This window comes from Leptopilina heterotoma, unplaced genomic scaffold (genome assembly GCF_015476425.1).
Source record: "Leptopilina heterotoma isolate Lh14 unplaced genomic scaffold, ASM1547642v1 Lhet_353, whole genome shotgun sequence".
In the NCBI taxonomy this organism is placed as follows: Eukaryota; Metazoa; Arthropoda; class Insecta; order Hymenoptera; family Figitidae; genus Leptopilina; species Leptopilina heterotoma.
In genome coordinates this window covers 610,118-630,566 of record NW_025111035.1, presented here as the reverse complement: position 1 = coordinate 630,566, position 20,449 = coordinate 610,118, and the positions used below count along the sequence as shown (strand labels likewise).

The window sequence follows — 20,449 nt, the reverse complement described above, 5'->3', positions numbered from 1 at the left end:
ATAAACGGCCGGTAGTTAGGATATTAGGAATGATGGGTGAAAGAAAGACATAGACATTTCTGAAATTGAGCCAAACTTGCTTCATTTGATTACCCAAACCATCGACAAAATAAATTCTTCCTTACAAATAAAACAATAATCGTTTGTCGTTTCGACCTCAATTTGGTAAACTAGCCACTGAGACAAATGAATTGGAGCCAAAGTAGCGCAACGACTGACTGAGTAATTTACTCATTTACTCATTTACTCATTTAGGTAAATACACTCTTTCGATCGTGTGAAATAAATATTTATCGGGTAAAAGTAAAAAGCGCATAAATTGACTCCAATTATTTATTCAGTTTGGTTAGTGTACAAACAAATGAAACAGAAAATTCTAACAATTATTCTTACAAAGTCCATTTTCAAGTATTTCTTTAAATCTTACTTAATTAAAATTTCACTGACTTAAACTTCTTTTCTATATTCCATCTCATTCTTCCATTTCATTTTTGAATCTCCCTTTTTAGGAAGTCGATCAAAATTCACTCACACTTGTCATGCAAACCAAGAGATCTTTATCTATTATGCGCTTGTAGTTTTATACGGTATATTTATTCATAAGGAGTACTTACGAGATTGAAATCTATTGTATAGTACAAAGAGTGATGATTACGTCAGTTTCATATACCATATCATATACCGAGAAATGTCAAGATTATCAGTATTATCAATATTATGTGAATTGGACACTTATGAAGAAAGAGTAAACGAGCAGATCGAAATGATCCAATGAAGAAATGTTAGGGATTGCATAGGACGAGTGCTACAAGTATAAATTTTATGTGCAGAATTATGTCTGAAATTTAGCATTTACTTGTTTGTCTTTATATAGAATCAAGTATTTAAAAGAGACCAGTCGTTACAGGTACAATAATCAGTTATTAATAATCCTTCTCTTCTTTCTTTCATTTCTCACTCACATCATAAAGTGGAAGAGCATCGAATTCACCTTTTTTTACATACATCAAAGATTCACTTGATCAATTTATACTAAATAAACTTTTAAACTTAGTAAATAAAGATAATTAATAAATTACAGCTAATTAAATTTACAGTAGTCCAATCATTCCACACTCTAGTATGATTGACAATTTTCGTATTCTTCACATTATTATTCTTCGCCTTAAAACAGATCATAGTTTTTCAACTTTTATTATTCGTTTCGTTAAAAATTATTCGATGCTCTGACACTATATTTCATTTTTAATGCCGAAACGAGAGATTTGAAAAATTATTTCAACAGAAAGACAAGTTCAAGAATGAATGACATATTGTAAATAAATAACGGTTCGAAAAATTAAACAACATTCAGCATGTTGAGCCATCTACTAAAAAGAATTGAAAAATTTCCTCAATCACACCATTTCCTTTAAATTATTCTGCAGTTAGAAATATAAAATATTGCGCCACGAATGTTTAAGCATTATGCGTTAAAATTGGACAAAGACCGTCATTATTCAAATTGTGCTTTACTCCAATCTCAATCAACTGCAATGAATGTTTACTTTTACGTTGCACCTTAAACGTAAGTGAGAAGAACGTTTTAATTCCTTTTCGTTTCTAAAACAGTTTAATACTTCAACTTGCATTATATCACTCGCATAAGATGCAAAACTCATTTTCATTTCAAGCCTTGTTATTAACATGAAAAATGGTTCACGCAAAACAAAAGAAGACAATGATCAGTTTTCCAATCTCCATTTGCTTCAGTGACAGTCTTTTAAATAATAATAATAATAATGTATAGAAACTAAAGAAAATACCTATATTGACTGATTTTTAATTTAAAAATCAAAGAATTCACATTTTACACTCAAGTAATTTTAAAAATGCAAAAAAGTCAACATGAGACTAGACTGAAATGTGGCATAAAATTTAAAGTTGGAAAATTCCTTTACAACAAATATTTGTAATGTGATATAGTAAATAGGTATTTATATTCCAGTCTTGTTCGACATCTAGAGATTTGACAAGTTTTGTTTACTTCTGCCACGGTGAATGGATTCAAATAAAGTAACTAAAGAAAAAATTTGGCTTAAAAATACTTACAGTTTGGAGCAATTGGAGAGATAGACGTGTATGTCTATCAGTTTGAAAGAGTTTGAAAGAGTTTGAAACCAGTGATGAAACTCGAAATAATGTTTAAAGAAATTCTTCTCTCAGTGACCGAAAAGGATAATTATGTCACACGTATTACTCCCTACTGAACAAAGACTTTCTATTTGATAAAATTGAAACTCATTCACACTCATCCTGATTATGCACTACCCGCGGAATCCTCTGGTCACTGTCGCCTATCACAACTCGAAGCACCGCCTTCCAAAGACTCGATGTTCTCTGGATGATTTCCTAAGTAACTGCATTCTTTCAATGCAAGCTTTCTTTCACTTGAAGGAAGAAAGGAATTGTTCCTTTTCGGATATTGTGTTTTTGTTTCCTGATAAAAATCTCCATTGGACGACTTGAGGGCGAAAGCCGAAGTTTGTAATTTGAACTAAAAAGGCCTCGATACTTCCATTTCATTTGGTTCTCCGGCTTTGTTAAGTTGAAAGAGCGCTTTTCAAAATGAAGCAGAGACGTTCAGTTACGTCTTCCAGTTGTGGGGGTGGGCTCTGGATGGAGCCTGACTGCTTTGAGCTTGCGATGCTTGAGAAGGAATCATGTCGAGCAAGTATTGTCGCTGGAGGTCCTGAGCCTGCCTCTGGAGCTCGACGAGGCCCTTGCCACTCGCGGCCTGCGCCATTGCCAGCTGGTAGGGGTACAGAAGAGGGTTGAAGGGCTGCATCATGTGCGCCGGGAGTGGCTGGTGAGGCGGCAAGCCTACTGGGTTCTTTGCCAACTCTGCAAGATTCATGAGTTATTCATGAGTTATTGATGAGTAAAAGTAGAATGAGAAATAAAAGTGAACCAATGTCGTACCTCTGAGCAGCTGTTGCTGGAGCGCTGCCGCGGCTGCATGATGGGGAGTGAACTTTCCACTCTCGGCCAGTTTGACCAGAGGATGTTCCTGCAGCTTCGGGGCCGGCGGAGTGGGCGCTGGTGGTGGCGCCTGGGGGATTTGTGGAGGTGGCGCCGGCGGAGTGGCCACTCTCCTGGTGGGAGTAGCCGCCTTTGGAATTGACTTTGGCGTTGCCACTGGTGGGTCGGGACTGGGACACGCCGCCTGAGCTAGTCTCTGCTCTATCTCCTGCTCCTGCTGCAGTGCTTTGACGAAAGCCGTTTTCAATCTGAAATTTAATTCGCCAGTTTTATTGCAATGCTCTTGTCGGCGGAGAAGGGGAGGAAGGGGAGGAAGGGCCAATTCGCCTTACCTGTTGGTGTGTTCGGCTTTGAGCGCCTTCTTGACGTTGGTCGTGACGCAGTGCTCGCAGATGACTCGGGGGTCCCGGCCGGCTGGCGGTCGCTGGAAAGTTGCATGCTGCCCTCTGGGTTCCTTCTTATTACTATTTGGTGGCTTCTCCCACTTCCAGACGGGTGTAAAGTCAGTCTTACATTGTGTGCATTCGAAGGGTTCTGGAGGTGGAGGAACCGCTGGCTCCTTGGTGATGAAGTCGACAACATGTTCGAGTCCAACGAGGTAAATGAATTCAGTGTTGGACGGGTTCGGAACGAAATGCATTTCAGGTGGTGGCGGTTTTGGAGGCGGAATTTGTAGGAGCGTCTTCTCCAACTGCTTTCTCAGCGCTAACTTTGCAGCTGCTTGACGCTGAGCCGGAGTTTGATTATCTTCTCTGACTCTTTCCTGCATCACCAACATCTTAATTAATTCACAAAATTTGTTTTTTATTATTTTAAATCTACTGAAATTTCGAAAAAAGTACAACACCTTTAAACGTTCCTTAAATGTTTGTATATATATAACTAACTGACAACTTATTACTTTTGAAATATTGCCTTTTGAAATTACATTTTTGTTAGAAAAACTTTTAAGGGACGTTTAACAAGGGAGTCTGTTCAAACCATAAAAAAAAAAAAAAAAAAAAAAAGAAAAAAAAGAACATATTGAGAAAAAAAATTTAATTTAAATGTAAATATTTATAGATATAGTAGTGACAAGCCTAGGGGTCGTTAAAATCGGCGGGAGCTCTGGAGTTGACAAAAATCGTCTAAAACATAAATTCCAAAAATTTTTTGTTAAAATATGATCGTAAAATACGGATGAACCTTGAATATTTATGAATTTTTATTATAAAAAAAAAGTTGGAGCAAAATAAATTACAAAATTGTTCATTATTTTGTATACTTTTCACGCATTTTTGCGTGCAAATTGTGGATCATCCGCATTTTAAAATTATATTTTAACCAAAAATTCTTGGGATTTATGTTTTAGACGAGTTTAGTTTTATAAACTCCAGAGCTCCTCCGACAATTTTAACGAAAAAAATACATTGGAAAAAACCCGCGGTTTTGACTAAACTCCCTCCTTAAGAAATAATAATAATTTTCATTGCTCAATTGGAACTACTAAATACCAGCCGGTATTTGAAATACGTATTATCAATTCTTAATTAATCAATCCTTAATACATTGTAAAAGAAAAAATTCTCTTTTATTTCAAGTTTGTACCTGCTCAGGAATTGTATGAGTGTTAAGAGGCGCAGGCGGTTTACTTTCTTGAGGTCCAATAAGCTGCTTTACGATTAAATATAAAAAAAATTAATGCAGAATATTCTTGAGAAATACAACTTTTATACATTTTTATTTCACAGTCTCAAAAATGGCACTCTCAATGAATGTCGTCTAATATCGCCATTTTTGTGACTTTGGAATAAAAATAAAAAGTAACACGGGGCCAAAGCTGCCCGATTGCCTTTGGCCTCCTGTTGCTGTTGCTGTTGCAGTTGTAGTTGCAGTTGCAGTTCTCTTTTATTGTATTGAAAAGAATTACATACTTGACGGGAAAAAGCTTTTCAACTTTTGTGGACGTTCTTATACGTTAATATTGAGAGCGCTGAATTGTATGTAAAAGGGCAAAACTTTTTCCCGGGTCGAAACAAGAGGAATTTTGTTATCATTTTAGAGCCGCTCTACCGAAAATATTGAATAGAATGTTTGTTTGGAAACATTCTTCTTCCGTGCCTCAGGAAAGAAAGAGAAACGCACCTGATGAGCTGGAGTGGGAGTGGGATCTTTCGTAGACCTCTCGGTGCGATCCGCAGGCGAGTGGTAGGTCGGGACATTGGGAGCTCCACTCGACGGCCTTGCCCTGGGGTGCGGGGGCTGAGGTATCACCATATTCGGCGGCATTCCAGTACTAGAGGTTATACTCCGACTCGCTGTGGGCGGCAGGAGCATCCCCGGCGGCGGAGCGTGCAAGCTGCTGCTTCTGCTGGGTGCGGGCTGTCCTCTCAGCAGTGGTGGCGGTGCTTTGCCAATTCTATGACTGACGTCAAACAAAATTATTTATTTTCAAACTCCCTCCGACATATTAAGGCTTTTAATTATTATTGGACATTTTTCATATCAGCAAAAGTACAATTTTAATGACAGAAATTACTCCTACTTTTTAGGGGAAGGGTGGGAAACAAACCATTCTTTAAAACTAGTTAAAATCGTCTTCTACTCTCCCCCACAAAAAGGAGTGATTTCTACCCAATATAAAAATGTACGTGTCACTTGTTTAGCTTTACTTGTTAATAATAATAATGATACAAACAAATTTTTAATTTGTTTAAACATTATTATTATTAAAACTATTATAAAAAATTTATTGAATAATTAATTGTTGTTTTCCATCAACCTTTTTCAACAATGCACCTAAGAAGCTGTCGGTTTTTCCTAATTTTGCAAAATCTCGAGTCTTAATGAATAAGAGATAAAGATGAAATATGAAATAATACTTTAAATAATTGTTTAAACAATTTAACCAAGTTTCATAAAGATCGGCACAAATTTAAAAATTCGTGTTTGCCATTTTTAAAATTTCAAGTTAAATTTGAATTCAGCGGACCTAAAACCAGGTTTCCTAAATAATATCTCTAATCGAGATTGCTGTTTCAAAACAAATTAACAAATTGATAGAAACTAAATTGACTCGAAAAGTGCGCATATAGCTTACCTATGTGGTGAAGGTTGAACAGTTACAGGAGGCGGTATTTTACTCGTAATCTTCGGTACTGACGCAATGTTTTCCTTCAACTGCTGCGATTGTCGGAGTTTCTTAAGAAGGACTAACTTCATTTCCTCAGATCGCAATTCTTCCTTCAATTTCCTAAGATTTCTCTCTCTTTCGGCCAATTCGTCGGACGAAAGCTCCTTTATCGGGAGCAGTGGAGGCATTTCACCTAAAAAACATGAAAATAATAATTATAAACTACGTAAAGTGTCGATTTGGAAATGAATAATGATTGGGATTGCAAACCTTCTTCGCTGTCAGAAGCGTTGCCATTGACATAACCGTTCAGCCTCGGTTCGTCTGGACTCTCTGCGTAGCTCCTCTCAATTCTGGGCCTAAGATTCCTGCGTGATCTTCTGTCGTCGCACGATTTCGGAGCAAGAATTCCTCTTGCTGTGTTCTGAATGTTCCGTTGTTCAGACGTGTTGTTCTCGATATTAGGACTGGCGGCATAATGCATTCCCAAATTCATTGGAGACCCGAATTCGCCGGGTATGATGGACACTTGCGGACAGTCCCTTCTGCCACTGCTGCGTAAGCAATTTTCAAGCATTAATTTCAAAACTGGTCCAACATTTTACAAATAATTACTTTCATTTTGTTTCATTGCTAGTCGAATAACTTTTCTATTAAAATGTCTTTCTAATACGAAATTGTAATACTGCTGCCAGACTGACTAAATTATAAAGATTAACTGTGAATTGAAACGATTCTTGCTTCTATTTTCGGTTAGGTATACTTTTATTTTCCGAAAAGGCACGATGTTGCGCTAACCTGACGAATTGAACAATTTCCAGTTGGAAATCCAAATCTTAATCCATTATAATTGAGCGAGTTATTGAATTGGAAAGCTCAATCGCAATTAATATTATTTTTAGCCTCGATCAAACTTTTGGTTTTGTTAGAAACCATAGCTTATTTTTAAAGTAATCTACACTGTAAAAAAAGTTGGTATAGAATAACACGAGGCTTGTAATTTCACACATCAAAATTATAGGTTGTACGTAGTAAATTTATTTCGTTCCAAAATGTAGTTTTACTATTCACAGTATTTTTACATAATGTGACTATGTAATTTAACAAGTTTGTGTAAATTTACGTTGTCCAACGCTGGAAAGTATGGCCACACGTCCAACATGTATTTTTACATTGCGTGTATTCTTACATTTTTACGTCATATTACGTCGCACGAACTGTACAATTACATAGCGAATGTAATTTTCTCAATTTTCTTATTCCTTTAAAATTTTCAAAAATTTTTTAAGTTTTTATAAATAACTCTAAAAAAGTGTATATAATGTACATTTACAGAAAGTATATGCTAATTTATAAGTAAATAATAATATTACAAAAAGTTTTGGGCTATATTTCATTAATACAAAAAATTACGATAGAAAATATTATTTCAAAAATATTTGCAGGTTATGTAGATTACAGTCGGCGTGTAAAAATACAACGTCGGACTAGTGGCCAAACTTTCCAGCGTCGGACATTGTAAATTGACACAAGATTTTTTTACAGTGTATTCAAATACTAATTGTTACATTAACGACAATAATATGCAATAAGATAATAATACTCAAAAGAAACCATTATTAAAATTCACTTAATTTTCATAATTAGCTGACTAAGAAAAGTGTTTTTTAATGGCCTAAAAATGGTCAGACTATCCGTGTACCAATTTCTCGGGGCTCTCATGTAGGAGCCATCCAACGACTTATTCGATTAATGGCCTGATATTTTCAAATGCAAGTACATAAATTGAACTTGAAACGATCCCCGTATGATACTCATTTTGATAAGTATATATTGTTGAATTGTCATTGCCATATACTCTACCAGGGCTCGAACCAGTGAAAATATTTAAAAATACGGACTTGAAGAACCAATTAATGACAAAAATATAACCAGTCCGAGTCAAATTTACTTAAAACTATAAATTAAATTTTTCATGTTTTATAATAGTTAAAGATGACCGTGTGATAAAATTATTTGCAATTCAATTATTATTTACAAGAATTTTTAACTAAAATTCTTCTTTAAATCGATTATTTTTAATAATTTTCGAAAAACTTGTTTGAAAATTTTCAAATCCATTTGTTTACAATCCTATTCAATTTTACGAAATTTCTTATTTTTGAAAATAATTGAATTACACTGTAAAAAAAGGGAGTTAAATTATAACTCCCCAGAGGATTCTATAAAAGTCGTACCCATTGGGGAGTTAATGCCAGGGGAGTTGGATAAAGAGAGTTAAAACTTGACACCCCTATGCTAACAACTCCCCAAGGAATAAATAACTCGCGCGGGTGTTGATGAAGGGAGTTAGTAGGAGTTAGTAAATTAACTCTCTTTTGGAGTTGATTTTTAACTCGAAAAAGTTCACTCCCAACTCTCGAGTCCGTTAACTCCCTAAATTTTTATAGAAACCTTCTTGCTCTTTCGACTCCACGTCATCAATATTGAGTCATTAAAGTCTGCCGAGTCCAACCGCAATTAGCACCACAAGAGTCGACCCAGTATTGTCTGCCAAGACTCGGTGGCACTTGGTAGTAGCTTTTGCTCGTGAAAAGTAGTTTTCAAGAATGGCATGATATGATTAAATATTATACACCGAAGAAAAGGCTTAGCTTTTGCTCATTTTTGGGTGCCATTGCATAACATGAGTCCCGCAGCGCACCCCAGGGGTGCACAACGAGCCACTGAAAGTCTCGCAGCAGTTCCCAAAAATGTGTCGCGCAATGGTCATACATTGGTCATGCTTAAGGGATTGTTACCACTTGCAGAGGGTAAAATAACGAAAAGGGTATTGGTGCTTTTCAATCACATACATATTACTGTTTACATACATATGAGAAGCCCACGCTGCACTCTATGTCTGTATCATATCCTCCAATACGCTACCCAATACCCCCTTAAAAAATCGAGCTCAACCGAGTTTGGCTCAGGCTTTCTCAATGTTTTGAGTACTCAAAAATTTCTAGAACTGGATTGCTTTTGAGTTTTCGAAGGGATTCGAGTTTTCTTTTTATTTCAAAAAGCGAACCCATTTAAGAATTTTAAATTACCGGAAAATTGAGTGCAATTTGAATTTACTTGAGTAGGTATTCGAAATTGTTTGGAGCTTTTCGAACAACTCCACTCGGTTCGAAAAACGAAAAGCTCGAATAAGAATTCTTTTGAGATTTAAGCTTTTTTGCATACTCCTATTGGTTTAGTAAAAAAACAGCTTTTTTAATTGTTTAAACAATTATTAGTTTTTGCACGAAAAGTTGCACTTTAATCGAGCATTTTTTATAAGTGTGAAAATTGACAAACGAACAAATGTTTTCTCATGAAAAGTTGATTTTTTCAGACTTTACTAAAATATATGTGTATAGGTACAATATTACCAAGTGAGACAACTAATTGGTGTGGCTGCTATGGCTAAATGAAGTAAATAACTCGTGTAGTACAATATTTGCGATTTTCAACATTTTCTTCTGAGATAATTGATATTTTTGGAGAAATGGCAATTGAAAACCGTTTTCTTTCGCAAAAGAAAAAAAAGTAAATTTGTGAAAAAAAACCAAAAAAACATCTCACCTGACACTTAGATCAACAACAGCATCTCCGTCCAGATCCATGGCTTCCATTCTTTCCTGCTGGAAAAAAAAGTTCTCAATTAATAAAAATTTCTCGACATGGTAAAAGATTATTAAACATTTGGGAATAAAAATAAAAGTGTGCATGAGTGTTAGGTTAAGGAAATTTGTTGAAAACAGACAACCGAGAGGTAAACAAACAGTCTCCCTTTCCGAGGCAGTGATTCGGCAAAGGCAATTGACAGCGTTTTCGCTGGTTTCAATCGGGTGCCTTGTACTTACAATCGTAAAGTACTCATGAGTTTCGCCGAATCCAACCGAGTCCCTGACAGACGATAACTGGCGATAACTATAAAAGTGTCGCCCTAACCTCACATGCACATTGGCAATTGCAGACTCGCAAGTTGGAGCAAGTGCGAGGGGAACTAGTTCGGCATTGGAATGATATTCGGACGCACGAATCGGCACAATGGCAGCTAAGCATAAAGGACCGCAAGCAGCGGCAGCAGGCAGGGGAGGGTGCCCCGACGTAAGGAGGGCTGTCGCACATTAATTACTTCTCCTCTCACCCTATATCGTGCTTTGTTCCACGCTCCGCTCCCCCCTCCTCGGGCATCCCGGCAACGACGTTCCTGTTCCTCGCCGGCCTGCCCGCCGCCTTCGCCTTCGCCTTGCTTCTTGACTACTGGCAACTGCTGGCTACTGTTTAGTGTTTTCCGCAGCTACAACTGCCCGCACCGCCAAGTTCGGCTATCAGCCATTCACCACTCCCACCCACCCACACACGCGCGCACGGGGTTACGCAGAAACGAGCTAGAAACCAATCTCTCTCTTTCCACGTATTTTCCCCAATTTCATCTCTCTTCTGCCCCTTCGTCCTTGTGCCCTACGGGAAATCGATTTTTCATCAGGGTCTTGGCAACCCGTCCTAGAGACAAGGAGCGGGTGCACGGCCAGCTTTTACTTCATTCGCTCAGCATTCCACTCTTCATTCCGAAATCGAAATCACCTCCTATCACAACACAAGCACTCTTTTCTCAAGCAATTATCAATAACTTATCTTATTCCAATCCAATTAAATCCACTTCTTTTGTATTCCTGGCTACATTCCCCTTCTCTGTCTAATATGTGTCACAAAACCTTACAATTTTTTATACTATAAATAAAAATCAAACTTTATGATTTGCAGAATCATTTTCAATTTTTCGATCAACACTTTTGTGTATTTCTTATTGATTAAAGTAGTAAAACTTTTTTTGGTACAGAATAGATGAAACACTCATGTCTTTTCTCGTTTAAATTCAACTCAACTTTGCAGTTGTTGACAGTTGTTGACAGTTGTTGACAGTTGTTTCAACTTCACCAATGTCATGAAATTGAAAAAATTATAACTTGAATTTATAATAACAAAAATAGCAAGTTGTTTATATACATTTAAAATTTAACCAATAGACTAGTACAATATTTCATGTGTAAATAGATTTCGATTAGATTTTTCTGTTCTAAGATAATCAAGTTCATTTCTATTATGAACAAGTAAAAACTTAATTTTTACTTTTTCACAAAAATTGTCAACAAATGTTAAATTAAGTTGCTCGATAAGTACCTAAACTTTGAATACATTTCATCTACTCCATTAAATATTTAATTACTTAAATAACTCCAACATTCTTTAAAACTTTAATTTGCTTTTGTAAAAGTGAAAAACTTGTTGAAACATTACTCGATATTCGTAAACTAAAATATGTAAATATTAACTTGATTAAAAAGCGCCAAGGGAGTACAGGTATAAGTATAAAGCTAGGCTCTCTACTGAAATGATAGGGTTCTCCTCTAAACAAACCGTAATATTGGAACCCCTACTAAACTAAAGCGAAAAAACAGAGGAAATTGAGTGCGTGGCAGTTTCTAAGAATTTCACTTCATTTTCGAGCAAAAAAAATTATATTTTATAAAAATTTAATATTCTTGTTTGTTGTGTTAAAAAGTAAATGCACAATAACAAATTAACTTCACATTACACTATTTTCATACCTGCATATATTACATAACAACATGTAATTTAATTTTAAGAAACTTGTAGTTCAAGTTTTATTCAGCTATATCTGTAAGTTTCGAAACTCTAATAAAATTTTCATAAAAGTTGTTACAGAAATTTTTAACAAGACCGATTTTTTTACTCTACATTTTTTCTCAGTGAACAGCGGGACTTGAATTCAATTTACAAGAAAACCCACGCGAAGCAAATTTCGGTTTACAATTAATACAGTAGAATTTCAATTATCCTGATTGGTTGAGACCAAACCCGATACGAATTGAATTAAAAATACTTATTTTATTTAAACATTTCTGACGAAAGTAAGCAGTCTCAATGCTAATCAGGTGATTAGAATTCTACCGCAGCTGAAAAAATATAAAAATATGGAATAGAACATTTTGTATTCAGGCTCAAATATTTGGTTGAATACTTAATTATATTCCTTCCGTGTAAACCAATAGAAAATTGAAGACAAGAGAGATGAAATGTTTTTGGGCTCAAATTTGAATATGTACCTTTTCACACCATTTGCGAGTTGAACTGTCATTCAGGTTGAACAGAACAACTCATTTCGATTAAAACAATTTTTCACATAGCTAGGAGAGGGGAGCAAATAAAGTAGTGCCACCACAACATGTTCTACATTTTTAAATGTTAAAACCAAATAAGTATTCTCTGATGAATAAAAAAGGTTTCTTTTCTATTTTGTATTTCTAATTCCCAAAAATTCATTTAACTTTACAAATTAATTATTATTTTCACTGCTTTCCCAAATTGTATAAGTTTCAGTGACAAACAAAATATTACATTAATTTGGTTTTAAAAGATTACAGTCCAATAGGTTAAAAGTATAAATTAAATTAAAAGCACATTGTCTACAACATATGGGGCAAAATTCCACATTGTTAAAGTGGCACCGACTTTTTTTTAAAGTAAAGCTTTAAACAAGTAAATTTTTTCTTTTACCTCAAAATGTAGTCAAATTTTATTTTAAGATCACAAAAGTAATCCTAAAAGTGGGCTTCAAATCCTTTCTTCTAAGAAAAACAAATTTAAAAAAAAATAAAAACTTATTAACTTACTTGATACGAAAAGGAATCAGTAAAAACAATGATAAAATGAATTTTCTGTAATAATTGTAAAAAGCTGATTATCATTTAGCAAAAAGTGCTGTACTTGTTGAAGGAGAGAAAATTGGAAGCTTCTCTGGGTAAAAAGCTTTAGGCGGCATCGCTTATAAATTTTGACCCACATATGCAGAGGCATGTGTTATCAATGAGTTTTACTCGACTTAAAAGGTGCAATTTAACATACGCGACGCTCATACGATCCCTCATTTTCCACTCGGTTTTAAAATCATTCTTAAAACGCAAGCTGGCAACACTACTGCTGCGCTCGGCTCGTTTTCTCGATTATTTTGATACCCAACACACCTATATTGTTGTAAGTTTATCTTTTACATACCTCACGCTTAATGAGAGTTCGTCCAAATTTATATAAAACGCTTGAAACGCAAATCGATTACACAAAGCGGCCAAACAAGCAGCCGGCCGCTTTCCACTTCCACTTCTTCACGCCACTACACTCTATTATACACTCCACCACTTCTAACATCAATGTCACCATTACACTTTCAACTATACTTGGAGTGCAAAGAATTCGACTTTTACCATAATCGATCGCTTCCACAACTCACGGCATTAATCCAATGTTGCGTTTGCTAACACAATTAGTCACGTTATTATAATCCTCGAGAAGAGTCTCACTTAATTGGAAACATCACTTGTAACATCAACAGCACTTTCAACTTTACAGCTTCGCGAACGTACTTCGGCGAGTCGGTGGGTTGGTTTCTCCCATGCGGAAGCAAACATTCTCTTTCTTTTCAAATAAACAGTGCATCTTATTGTACGTATTCGCAAACAGAATATTTTCACATATCCGAAAATGGCTACAACAATTCAGGATCAAAGCAATACCACATCGAGATAATCCGATAAGCACAAATTATTCCTAGACAAGAGAGATTATAAAAAATGTCTGCGACTACTTCAAATACCTAGATACGAAACTGTCTACGAATATAGCGCATCTCGTAAATTTCTGCTCACATGGGAGGGGGATGCATACATTTTTCGATTTGTCTCAAAATGAAAAGAGCATAATGACTATTATGGCGAATTCACAATTGTAGAATCACCACTAGTTGAACCAGTTGAACGAATTTTAAATTTTTAAAGAAAATTATCTTCTCGAATTAACATTTGGCATAATTTCTATTTTCACTTAATAATAACTGATAGAATTTTAAAAAGGTCGATTTCTTATTTTGTCGAAAATGTTAAATTAGCCAAAATTTAATTTTAACCTGCAGGTTGTCATGGTAACACATAAGAGTAAGAGAGTCAGAAAATTCAAATTAAATGTTTTTTCTATAACAATAGTTTCTGTCCTTTTCTAACGCTTATGATTTGCGTTCGAGAATGACGTTCGCGAAACTATTGTGCGTTGGCCTAATCTTTGCATAGTGTGTGATTTCGGAATATTGTAGAAAGACTTTGCAAAAGTGTCATTTAAAGCTCACGAAATTTTTAAGGAAAATTTAATCTAAAGAATGGATTTTGACAGTGCTTACATTGGTAGATATTCAATACTTGAATAATAAACGTTTTTACTGGCCAATTTATAAGTTTACTCAGTAGTTTTATAATTTCTTTTAATTCAATACATTTTTTATAAACGGAAAGTGAAAGAGACTTTTATATAAATATGAGGATGCAGTAAATTGATAATTTATTATTTTTAGATCCGTTTTTAGACGAATGGTTGTCATGTCTTCAAGAAAAATCTAGACAACAGGAAAAATTTATTTTGGAAAAATCAAAGTTTTTTATTCCAAATATAGGTGAATATTTGTTTTATTTTTTGTAATTTTTGTTCTTGAAAAATTATTGTTTAGGTTGAATATTATAAGTAGTATATAAATCCTCGAATAGAAAAGCGATCGAAATGAGGTATTTTAAAGCTATATGGGTATTATTGACAAATTGTTTATTCCCTAATATTTAGACATTTAGAGGAGTAATTTAAACTATTTTTGTTTCTCCTGGATACCAACAACTCGAATGGTTGATTACAATTATTTTGTATAATGTAATTAATGTAGAGAAAGTTTTAAATTTTCGGAAGTTTGTTACAATTATTTCATAAAAGTATAAAAAATGAATATTTACAAGCAACCTATATCTGTTTCATATACCATATACAACAGAGAACCTGAAAAGACTTTTCTGTATCGCATTAATATTTTTGAAACGTTTGTAAAGATTTTTTTATTTTGTACTTTTATTATAGAATCGAAGGCGAAAAAGCAATGAAAACTGCAACTTTATAATGCTTTTACACACTTTTACACTCGTTTTCATGCAAGTAACATTTTTTGCTTTCGGAACTTTCATCACAGTCCGTAGATTAAGTTATTAACTATATGTATATTTAAAAAATCTAAAATTACACAAACAAGTGGAAAATTTTCTATACAAACCTAATTTTTTACTGAGTGTATTTTTCAACATGAATATTGATTCATCAGCCTCACAAGTTTATGTTACAACAATGCAAACTGCTTTTTAAAATTATATAATCATTGTTCTGTTTAGAATTGAACGACAGCGATGTGAGATTAATTTTTAATATAATTGAACAATTCAAATGTCATTCAAACGCAAAATATTTGGCCGTGCACCTATTTGAAAAGTATGTGAATTTTAAAATGAAGCAAAATTTGGATTTAAATCCAAATTATATAATAAACAAATCAGAAATGAAATTGCGTCTTTTGTCATGCATACAGCTCGCAAGTAAAATGGACTCAAATGAGGATTATCTTAAAATATCTCATGTACGTACGCACATCTACTTTATGGACGGAAGTTTTTCAAGAAATATATTTCACTCTAAAAATACATAAATTAATTATGCATTCGCATCTACAGAATTTCGATTGAAATAAAATTTATTAAGAAAAGTAATAGTTTAAACAGAACTCTGCTTTTTCTATTATTTAATAGTAACATAAAAATCCATCTCTGTTTAGATAAAAAGAATCCTAAAGGAAATGGATCCCGATAGAATTTATCCAAACAAAGTGATTTTGGATTCTGAATTTTATGTTTTTAAATCAGTTGAATTTGAAATACCTACATACACCACGAAAAATTGTGTTGATGTTTTGTTAGCTGCAAGTGGACTTCGCAACACGCTTGAAATAGTGAAATCAGCGTCAAAGCTTCTGGATTTATCTTATGTTTGTGTAAATACAGTTTAAATCAATTTTTGTTAATATTTTCAATTTTAAATATGAATAATAACGAGACATTAAAATTAAAATGTAAAAATTTTTGTTTCAGCATGAAGAATTGCATTCCAACTTAAAAACGATAACTCACGAAGGTTCAAGAACGGAATTCTTCGATGATAGGAATAATTTGTTGCTCAAATCAAATGCATTAGTTTTAGGAGCTTCTATTATATTCTCCTCGGTATTTTTCATGAATATGGAGAAAGGAAACTTGAAAGAATTGTTGAAGAAAGTTGCCGTTCTTGTTGAATTAAAAGAGACAGATATTTGGGATATGTCCAATTCACTTCTTAGTTTATCGTATCAAGAATGAGGTGTATTCTAAGTATTTTCTTCTATTTCAGCAGTATCTAATTTCACATTATTGTTTTTCTAGAGAAAATATTGTACTTTAATAATTATTTTGTAAAAACTTTAATACACAATTTTTAACCGATTTCTATCCTTTTAATTAATAATAAATTAAAATAAGTGACTCCAAAAAGTTTGTCTTTTTTTTTGTTGGTTATATGGTCTCTTGCAAAGCAGGTAGCCAAACACAAAACAACACTAAAGTTCTTCTTCTTCTTCTTCTTCTTCTTCTTTAGTTTACTCATTGCTTTGACTAGTAAACACAAAAGTTTGTCTCTTCTTCTTTAGGGTACGGTCCCTTGATGAGCAGAAAACACAATGCAAAGCAGAATTTCGTGAGAGTGGAAAGGATAGTGATTTCTGACTATCTCTCTTGCACTCACGAAATTCTGCATGAATGAGTTTTGAAGGTATTGTAGAAACACCTTTACAGCAGAGTGTGAACGCCAATGCGATTTCGACATTTTTCGGTAAATTTTTTTTTCTACCAACAGAAGTGTGATGCACCCTTACCTTTCATAGCAGAGTTGGGTTGAGAAAGAAGAGAAAAATAAAAAAACTACTCAAAAATGAAAATACATGTCCTACTATGTACATATATATAATTTCTGAATATTTCTTATCACAAATTTTGACATCTTATAACATATAATTTATTGTATTACTAATTTAGTATGAAGTACAAAATTTTTGTAGCAACAGACAATTATTTTTAATTTTTCACAATAAGAAATTAAATTTTTCATTTGTCTACCTAAAAAATTAAAAATTGTCGTAATAACGTTATAGCGAAGAGCGAACCTTAAAATATTTAAAATTCTTTTGTTCCTGACATAACATTCTATTTGTAAGTAAAAATAATATTTATTAAATGTTGACATCATCATTTTCTATGAGAGTAGAATCTAATGAATATCAAGTCTTTTTATTTTGAAAACAAAAATAGTGCCATTGATTTTATTTGAGAAAATTAGTATTTATAAGATTACAAATAGATTTTAATTACTGAGAAATTAATTGCAACAATTTAGATATTTTTGTTCCAATTCCAAATATATTACAGTTTTATATTTATTACATTGCATGTTATGTATTAAGATATCTACTATAGTCAGAATAATAATGTGTTGCGAATGATAAAAAAAAGATTTGGATTTTTATATTGTCCGTATGGTTGTTTGTGCCTATTTCTTGGAATTTTATTTATCTGTATATAAAAAGAGTATTTTTATATTAATAGTATGTTAAGTTGAAATAATGTGGAAACTATCAGAATTTGTCTGTATTTGATGTAAAGTATTTTTTCTTCATAGATGCAACATAATGAAAATGAAAGATGAGTCTCCTCAACAAACACATGAAACATATTTATCACGTGAATTCGTTAATTGGTACAACGATCCTCAAAGGATGTTTATCTTTACTAATCCAGAACAATCGGCAAATCTAGATACTTCCAAGACGTGCGCACCGAAAAATGATGGAACTCTGTCTGAAGCGCAGAAAAATTGTAAGTTTTTATTAAAGATCATTGCTAGCATATGGTAGCACTTGCCAACACTTGCCAATAAGAGACATAGTTGTCTTACTCCAGAAAGGTATTTGAGAATAAACTTTTTAGTACTTTTGAGTTTTTATACAGTTTTTCCACTACTATTTACATACCTCGAAGAAATTTCCTTTTTTATTGAGTAATTGTTTAATGTTTAAAAAGAGCAACAATGTAAATGAAAATATGTCGTTTATCCATTTGTCCGTCAATCCTTCTAAGGCTTCCAGAAACTCTGTTTGAGTCTCAGCTAATTAAATAAAAGAATATGAAGTTAAGTGACCTCGCTCTTTACACTAGTGATCGACATTTAATAGACTCAGTATTGTGAATTTCTGTAGAAAAATTCACAATGCCTGCTCACCATAGAAAAAAAAGAAAACATACCAAATTTCAAGGTATTAAATCCAATAAATTAGATTTAGAGAAAATATATCTCGGAAAGCATAAAATGTTCTTGAGGATGTCACAGTGATTCGTAGTTTCGGTTTTTTCCACACTATATGTATATTCAAGAAATATCAATTTTATTTCTTTATTTCAATATTTTCAAATTTTAATTTTCAAATTCAAATTTTATTTCAATATTACTTGTGTCTTTGAAAGCACTCTTTTGTTTTGTTTCACCTAGAGTAAGTTTTAATTATTTTTAATTTAACGATACACTAACTCTCGTGTTGCAAATTTAATTTTTTTGCAACATACATCGTCCTGTAGCACTAAAATAATTTTCCATCTGCAAACTCAACTCTAGAGGTTAGTGATTGCAAAAATAAATTATGTTGATATAGTTGCAGGAAATTTAATTTTACCGACAAATTAAAATGCTGTAAACTCTTATTGGGGTAATTTTCAAATTTCAACTAGAATAAATAAGTCAACATTTAAAATAGGCCTGGATTGAAAGGGAAGAGTATGAAAATTGGTATTCAATTACATAAATTATTTATTATAATAAAAAATTGTTTTCTATTAATTTAGTAAGCATCGGTTCGGGACTAGAGTCGGATGTTGAAGACAATTTGAGTGATTCTGGAACAAACTATGAAAAAAAGTATGATCCATCCATTGATGACAACTTGCCAGATACAGTTACGATACTCACAACGCCAGATGGTGGGAAGTTGTATTTGATCGGAACTGCGCACTTTAGTGTAGAAAGTCAAAATGACGTTTCCAAGGTACTTGAATAATATTTTTTACCTTTGGCTAGAAATTCAGAAAGAAAATATTCTAGAATGCGCCCAATTCTTCCAGATTATCAACGCTGTGCAGCCACACATAGTGATGGTCGAACTTTGCAAACAGAGAATGCAAGCTCTGCACCTGGACGAGGACACTCTGCTTAAAAAGGCACAAGACATTGGGATCGGTAAGTTTTTAAGCGGCTCCAAGCCAATGAGCGTGCTTTCTAATGAATATTCTCTTCTTTTCCAATAACTAGAAGACATTCGTGCTGCAATAAAGAAGCATGGGGTCACTAGTGGATTGATGTTCATAATTCTTCTAACTATGTCACAACACGTGACCAAAGAATTAGGAATGGCGCCAGGAAGCGAATTCCGCACAGCTTTTAACGAGGTAAACTTGTAATTATCGCCTACGCAGACTATTAAAACCGTAAAATTACATTCATATAATAATATAAAATCTTTCTTGAAATTGAAGGCAAAGAAGATTCCAAATTGCATTTTCCACTTGGGCGATCGACCGCTGAGCATTACGATGCACCGAGCCTTCAGTTCTCTCTCATTTTGGCAAAAAATTAAATGTGGATGGAAGATATTGACCTCGAGAGATTCTATTACCAAGGAGGACGTTGAAAAGTGCAAGAATCGAGAGAACTTGGATGCGGTAATTGCAGAGCTGACGGACCAATTTCCGCCTTTGGCCGAAGTTTTCGTGAAAGAGCGAGATCTCTTCCTAACATATTCTCTCCAATTGTCTTGTCAACCACATTTAGCAAATAAGCACACCATTGTTCCCACAAGAGCTGTTGGAGTCGTGGGAATGGGACACATATCGGGCATAATTCAGAACTGGGGAAAAGTCAATGTCAACCACATTCAACCTATAATGATGTAAGAGTCCCCTTTACATTCTAAATTATAGTAAGAAACGTGAAATTGCAACACTTTTTTTTTTTTTTTTTTCCTTTCAGAGTTCCACCTCGTTCGCTGTCCAGCAAAATCATCCGCTTCACTGCGAAAGCGACGCTGCTGGGCGTCGTGATTTACGTTGGTTACAAGATCATTCCTCTGCCGTCAGTGCAGACTCTAGAATCACTCAAGTCATCGGTGAAGGGACTTGTTAAGGTCAGTTTAATCAAGTAGACTCGAAGGAGCGTTGTAAAAGCATTTCGTGAAAGGGAAACTTTTCTTTTTGTGCTGCTTTGAATTGAAGCGGTTGT

General features: G+C 34.0%; 3 protein-coding genes across 14 annotated transcripts; 2 read left to right on the top strand and 1 right to left on the bottom strand.

Moving 5' to 3' along the window:
* Window positions 1-56: 56 nt before the first annotated feature.
* Window positions 57-13,843, bottom strand: LOC122505383 (transcriptional repressor p66-beta). Of its 10 annotated transcripts, none has more exons than XM_043616945.1 (9): window positions 13,244-13,843; window positions 9,743-9,801; window positions 6,404-6,684; window positions 6,101-6,326; window positions 5,146-5,425; window positions 4,609-4,674; window positions 3,354-3,784; window positions 2,962-3,269; window positions 57-2,883 (listed from the first exon to the last, which is right to left on the bottom strand). In XM_043616945.1, exons 2-9 carry the CDS (start codon window positions 9,790-9,792, stop codon window positions 2,627-2,629), a joined length of 1,899 nt encoding a protein of 632 aa, XP_043472880.1. In that variant the 5' UTR covers window positions 9,793-9,801; window positions 13,244-13,843; the 3' UTR covers window positions 57-2,626. The 10 variants fall into 10 exon arrangements, with proteins under 10 accessions (XP_043472880.1, XP_043472883.1, XP_043472877.1 ...); XM_043616948.1 differs by having other exon boundaries at window positions 4,609-4,671; XM_043616942.1 differs by having other exon boundaries at window positions 6,404-6,687; window positions 9,743-9,798.
* Window positions 13,844-14,330: 487 nt separating this feature from the next.
* On the top strand, window positions 14,331-16,514 carry LOC122505393 (cyclin N-terminal domain-containing protein 1-like). 2 transcript variants are annotated; one of them, XM_043616971.1, is made up of 5 exons: window positions 14,331-14,418; window positions 14,586-14,684; window positions 15,439-15,680; window positions 15,876-16,085; window positions 16,189-16,514. In XM_043616971.1, the coding sequence occupies exons 1-5, from the start codon at window positions 14,394-14,396 to the stop codon at window positions 16,450-16,452; spliced, it is 840 nt and encodes a 279-aa protein (XP_043472906.1). In that variant the 5' UTR covers window positions 14,331-14,393; the 3' UTR covers window positions 16,453-16,514. The 2 variants fall into 2 exon arrangements, with proteins under 2 accessions (XP_043472906.1, XP_043472905.1); XM_043616970.1 differs by having other exon boundaries at window positions 15,876-16,091.
* A 546-nt stretch (window positions 16,515-17,060) lies between these two features.
* LOC122505338 (traB domain-containing protein) lies at window positions 17,061-20,372 on the top strand. Of its 2 annotated transcripts, XM_043616857.1 has the most exons (7): window positions 17,061-17,337; window positions 17,804-18,000; window positions 19,021-19,220; window positions 19,297-19,411; window positions 19,484-19,620; window positions 19,708-20,120; window positions 20,201-20,372. In XM_043616857.1, the coding sequence occupies exons 2-7, from the start codon at window positions 17,814-17,816 to the stop codon at window positions 20,370-20,372; spliced, it is 1,224 nt and encodes a 407-aa protein (XP_043472792.1). In that variant the 5' UTR covers window positions 17,061-17,337; window positions 17,804-17,813. The 2 variants fall into 2 exon arrangements, with proteins under 2 accessions (XP_043472792.1, XP_043472794.1); XM_043616859.1 differs by lacking the exons at window positions 17,061-17,337; window positions 17,804-18,000 and adding an exon at window positions 18,300-18,437.
* Window positions 20,373-20,449: the final 77 nt, after the last annotated feature.

Bases quoted from the DNA above. Each gene is read 5' to 3' on its own strand.
- LOC122505383 (XM_043616942.1), bottom strand. From the start codon at position 9,792: ATGGAAGCCATGGATCTGGACGGAGATGCTGTTGTTGATCTAAGTGTC. The intron at 5,426-6,100 runs GTAAGCTATATG...GTTTGACGTCAG, and splicing joins GTTCAACCTTCACCACATAG to TCATAGAATTGGCAAAGCAC. The intron at 3,785-4,608 runs GTACAAACTTGA...TTGGTGATGCAG, and splicing joins CTCATACAATTCCTGAGCAG to GAAAGAGTCAGAGAAGATAA.
- LOC122505393 (XM_043616970.1), top strand. From the start codon at position 14,394: ATGGATTTTGACAGTGCTTACATTG. The intron at 14,419-14,585 runs GTAGATATTCAA...TATTATTTTTAG, and splicing joins TTTTGACAGTGCTTACATTG to ATCCGTTTTTAGACGAATGG. The intron at 16,092-16,188 runs GTAAATACAGTT...TTTTTGTTTCAG, and splicing joins TGGATTTATCTTATGTTTGT to CATGAAGAATTGCATTCCAA.
- LOC122505338 (XM_043616857.1), top strand. From the start codon at position 17,814: ATGAAAATGAAAGATGAGTCTCCTCAACAAACACATGAAACATATTTA. The intron at 18,001-19,020 runs GTAAGTTTTTAT...CTATTAATTTAG, and splicing joins GTCTGAAGCGCAGAAAAATT to TAAGCATCGGTTCGGGACTA. The intron at 20,121-20,200 runs GTAAGAGTCCCC...TTTTCCTTTCAG, and splicing joins CACATTCAACCTATAATGAT to AGTTCCACCTCGTTCGCTGT.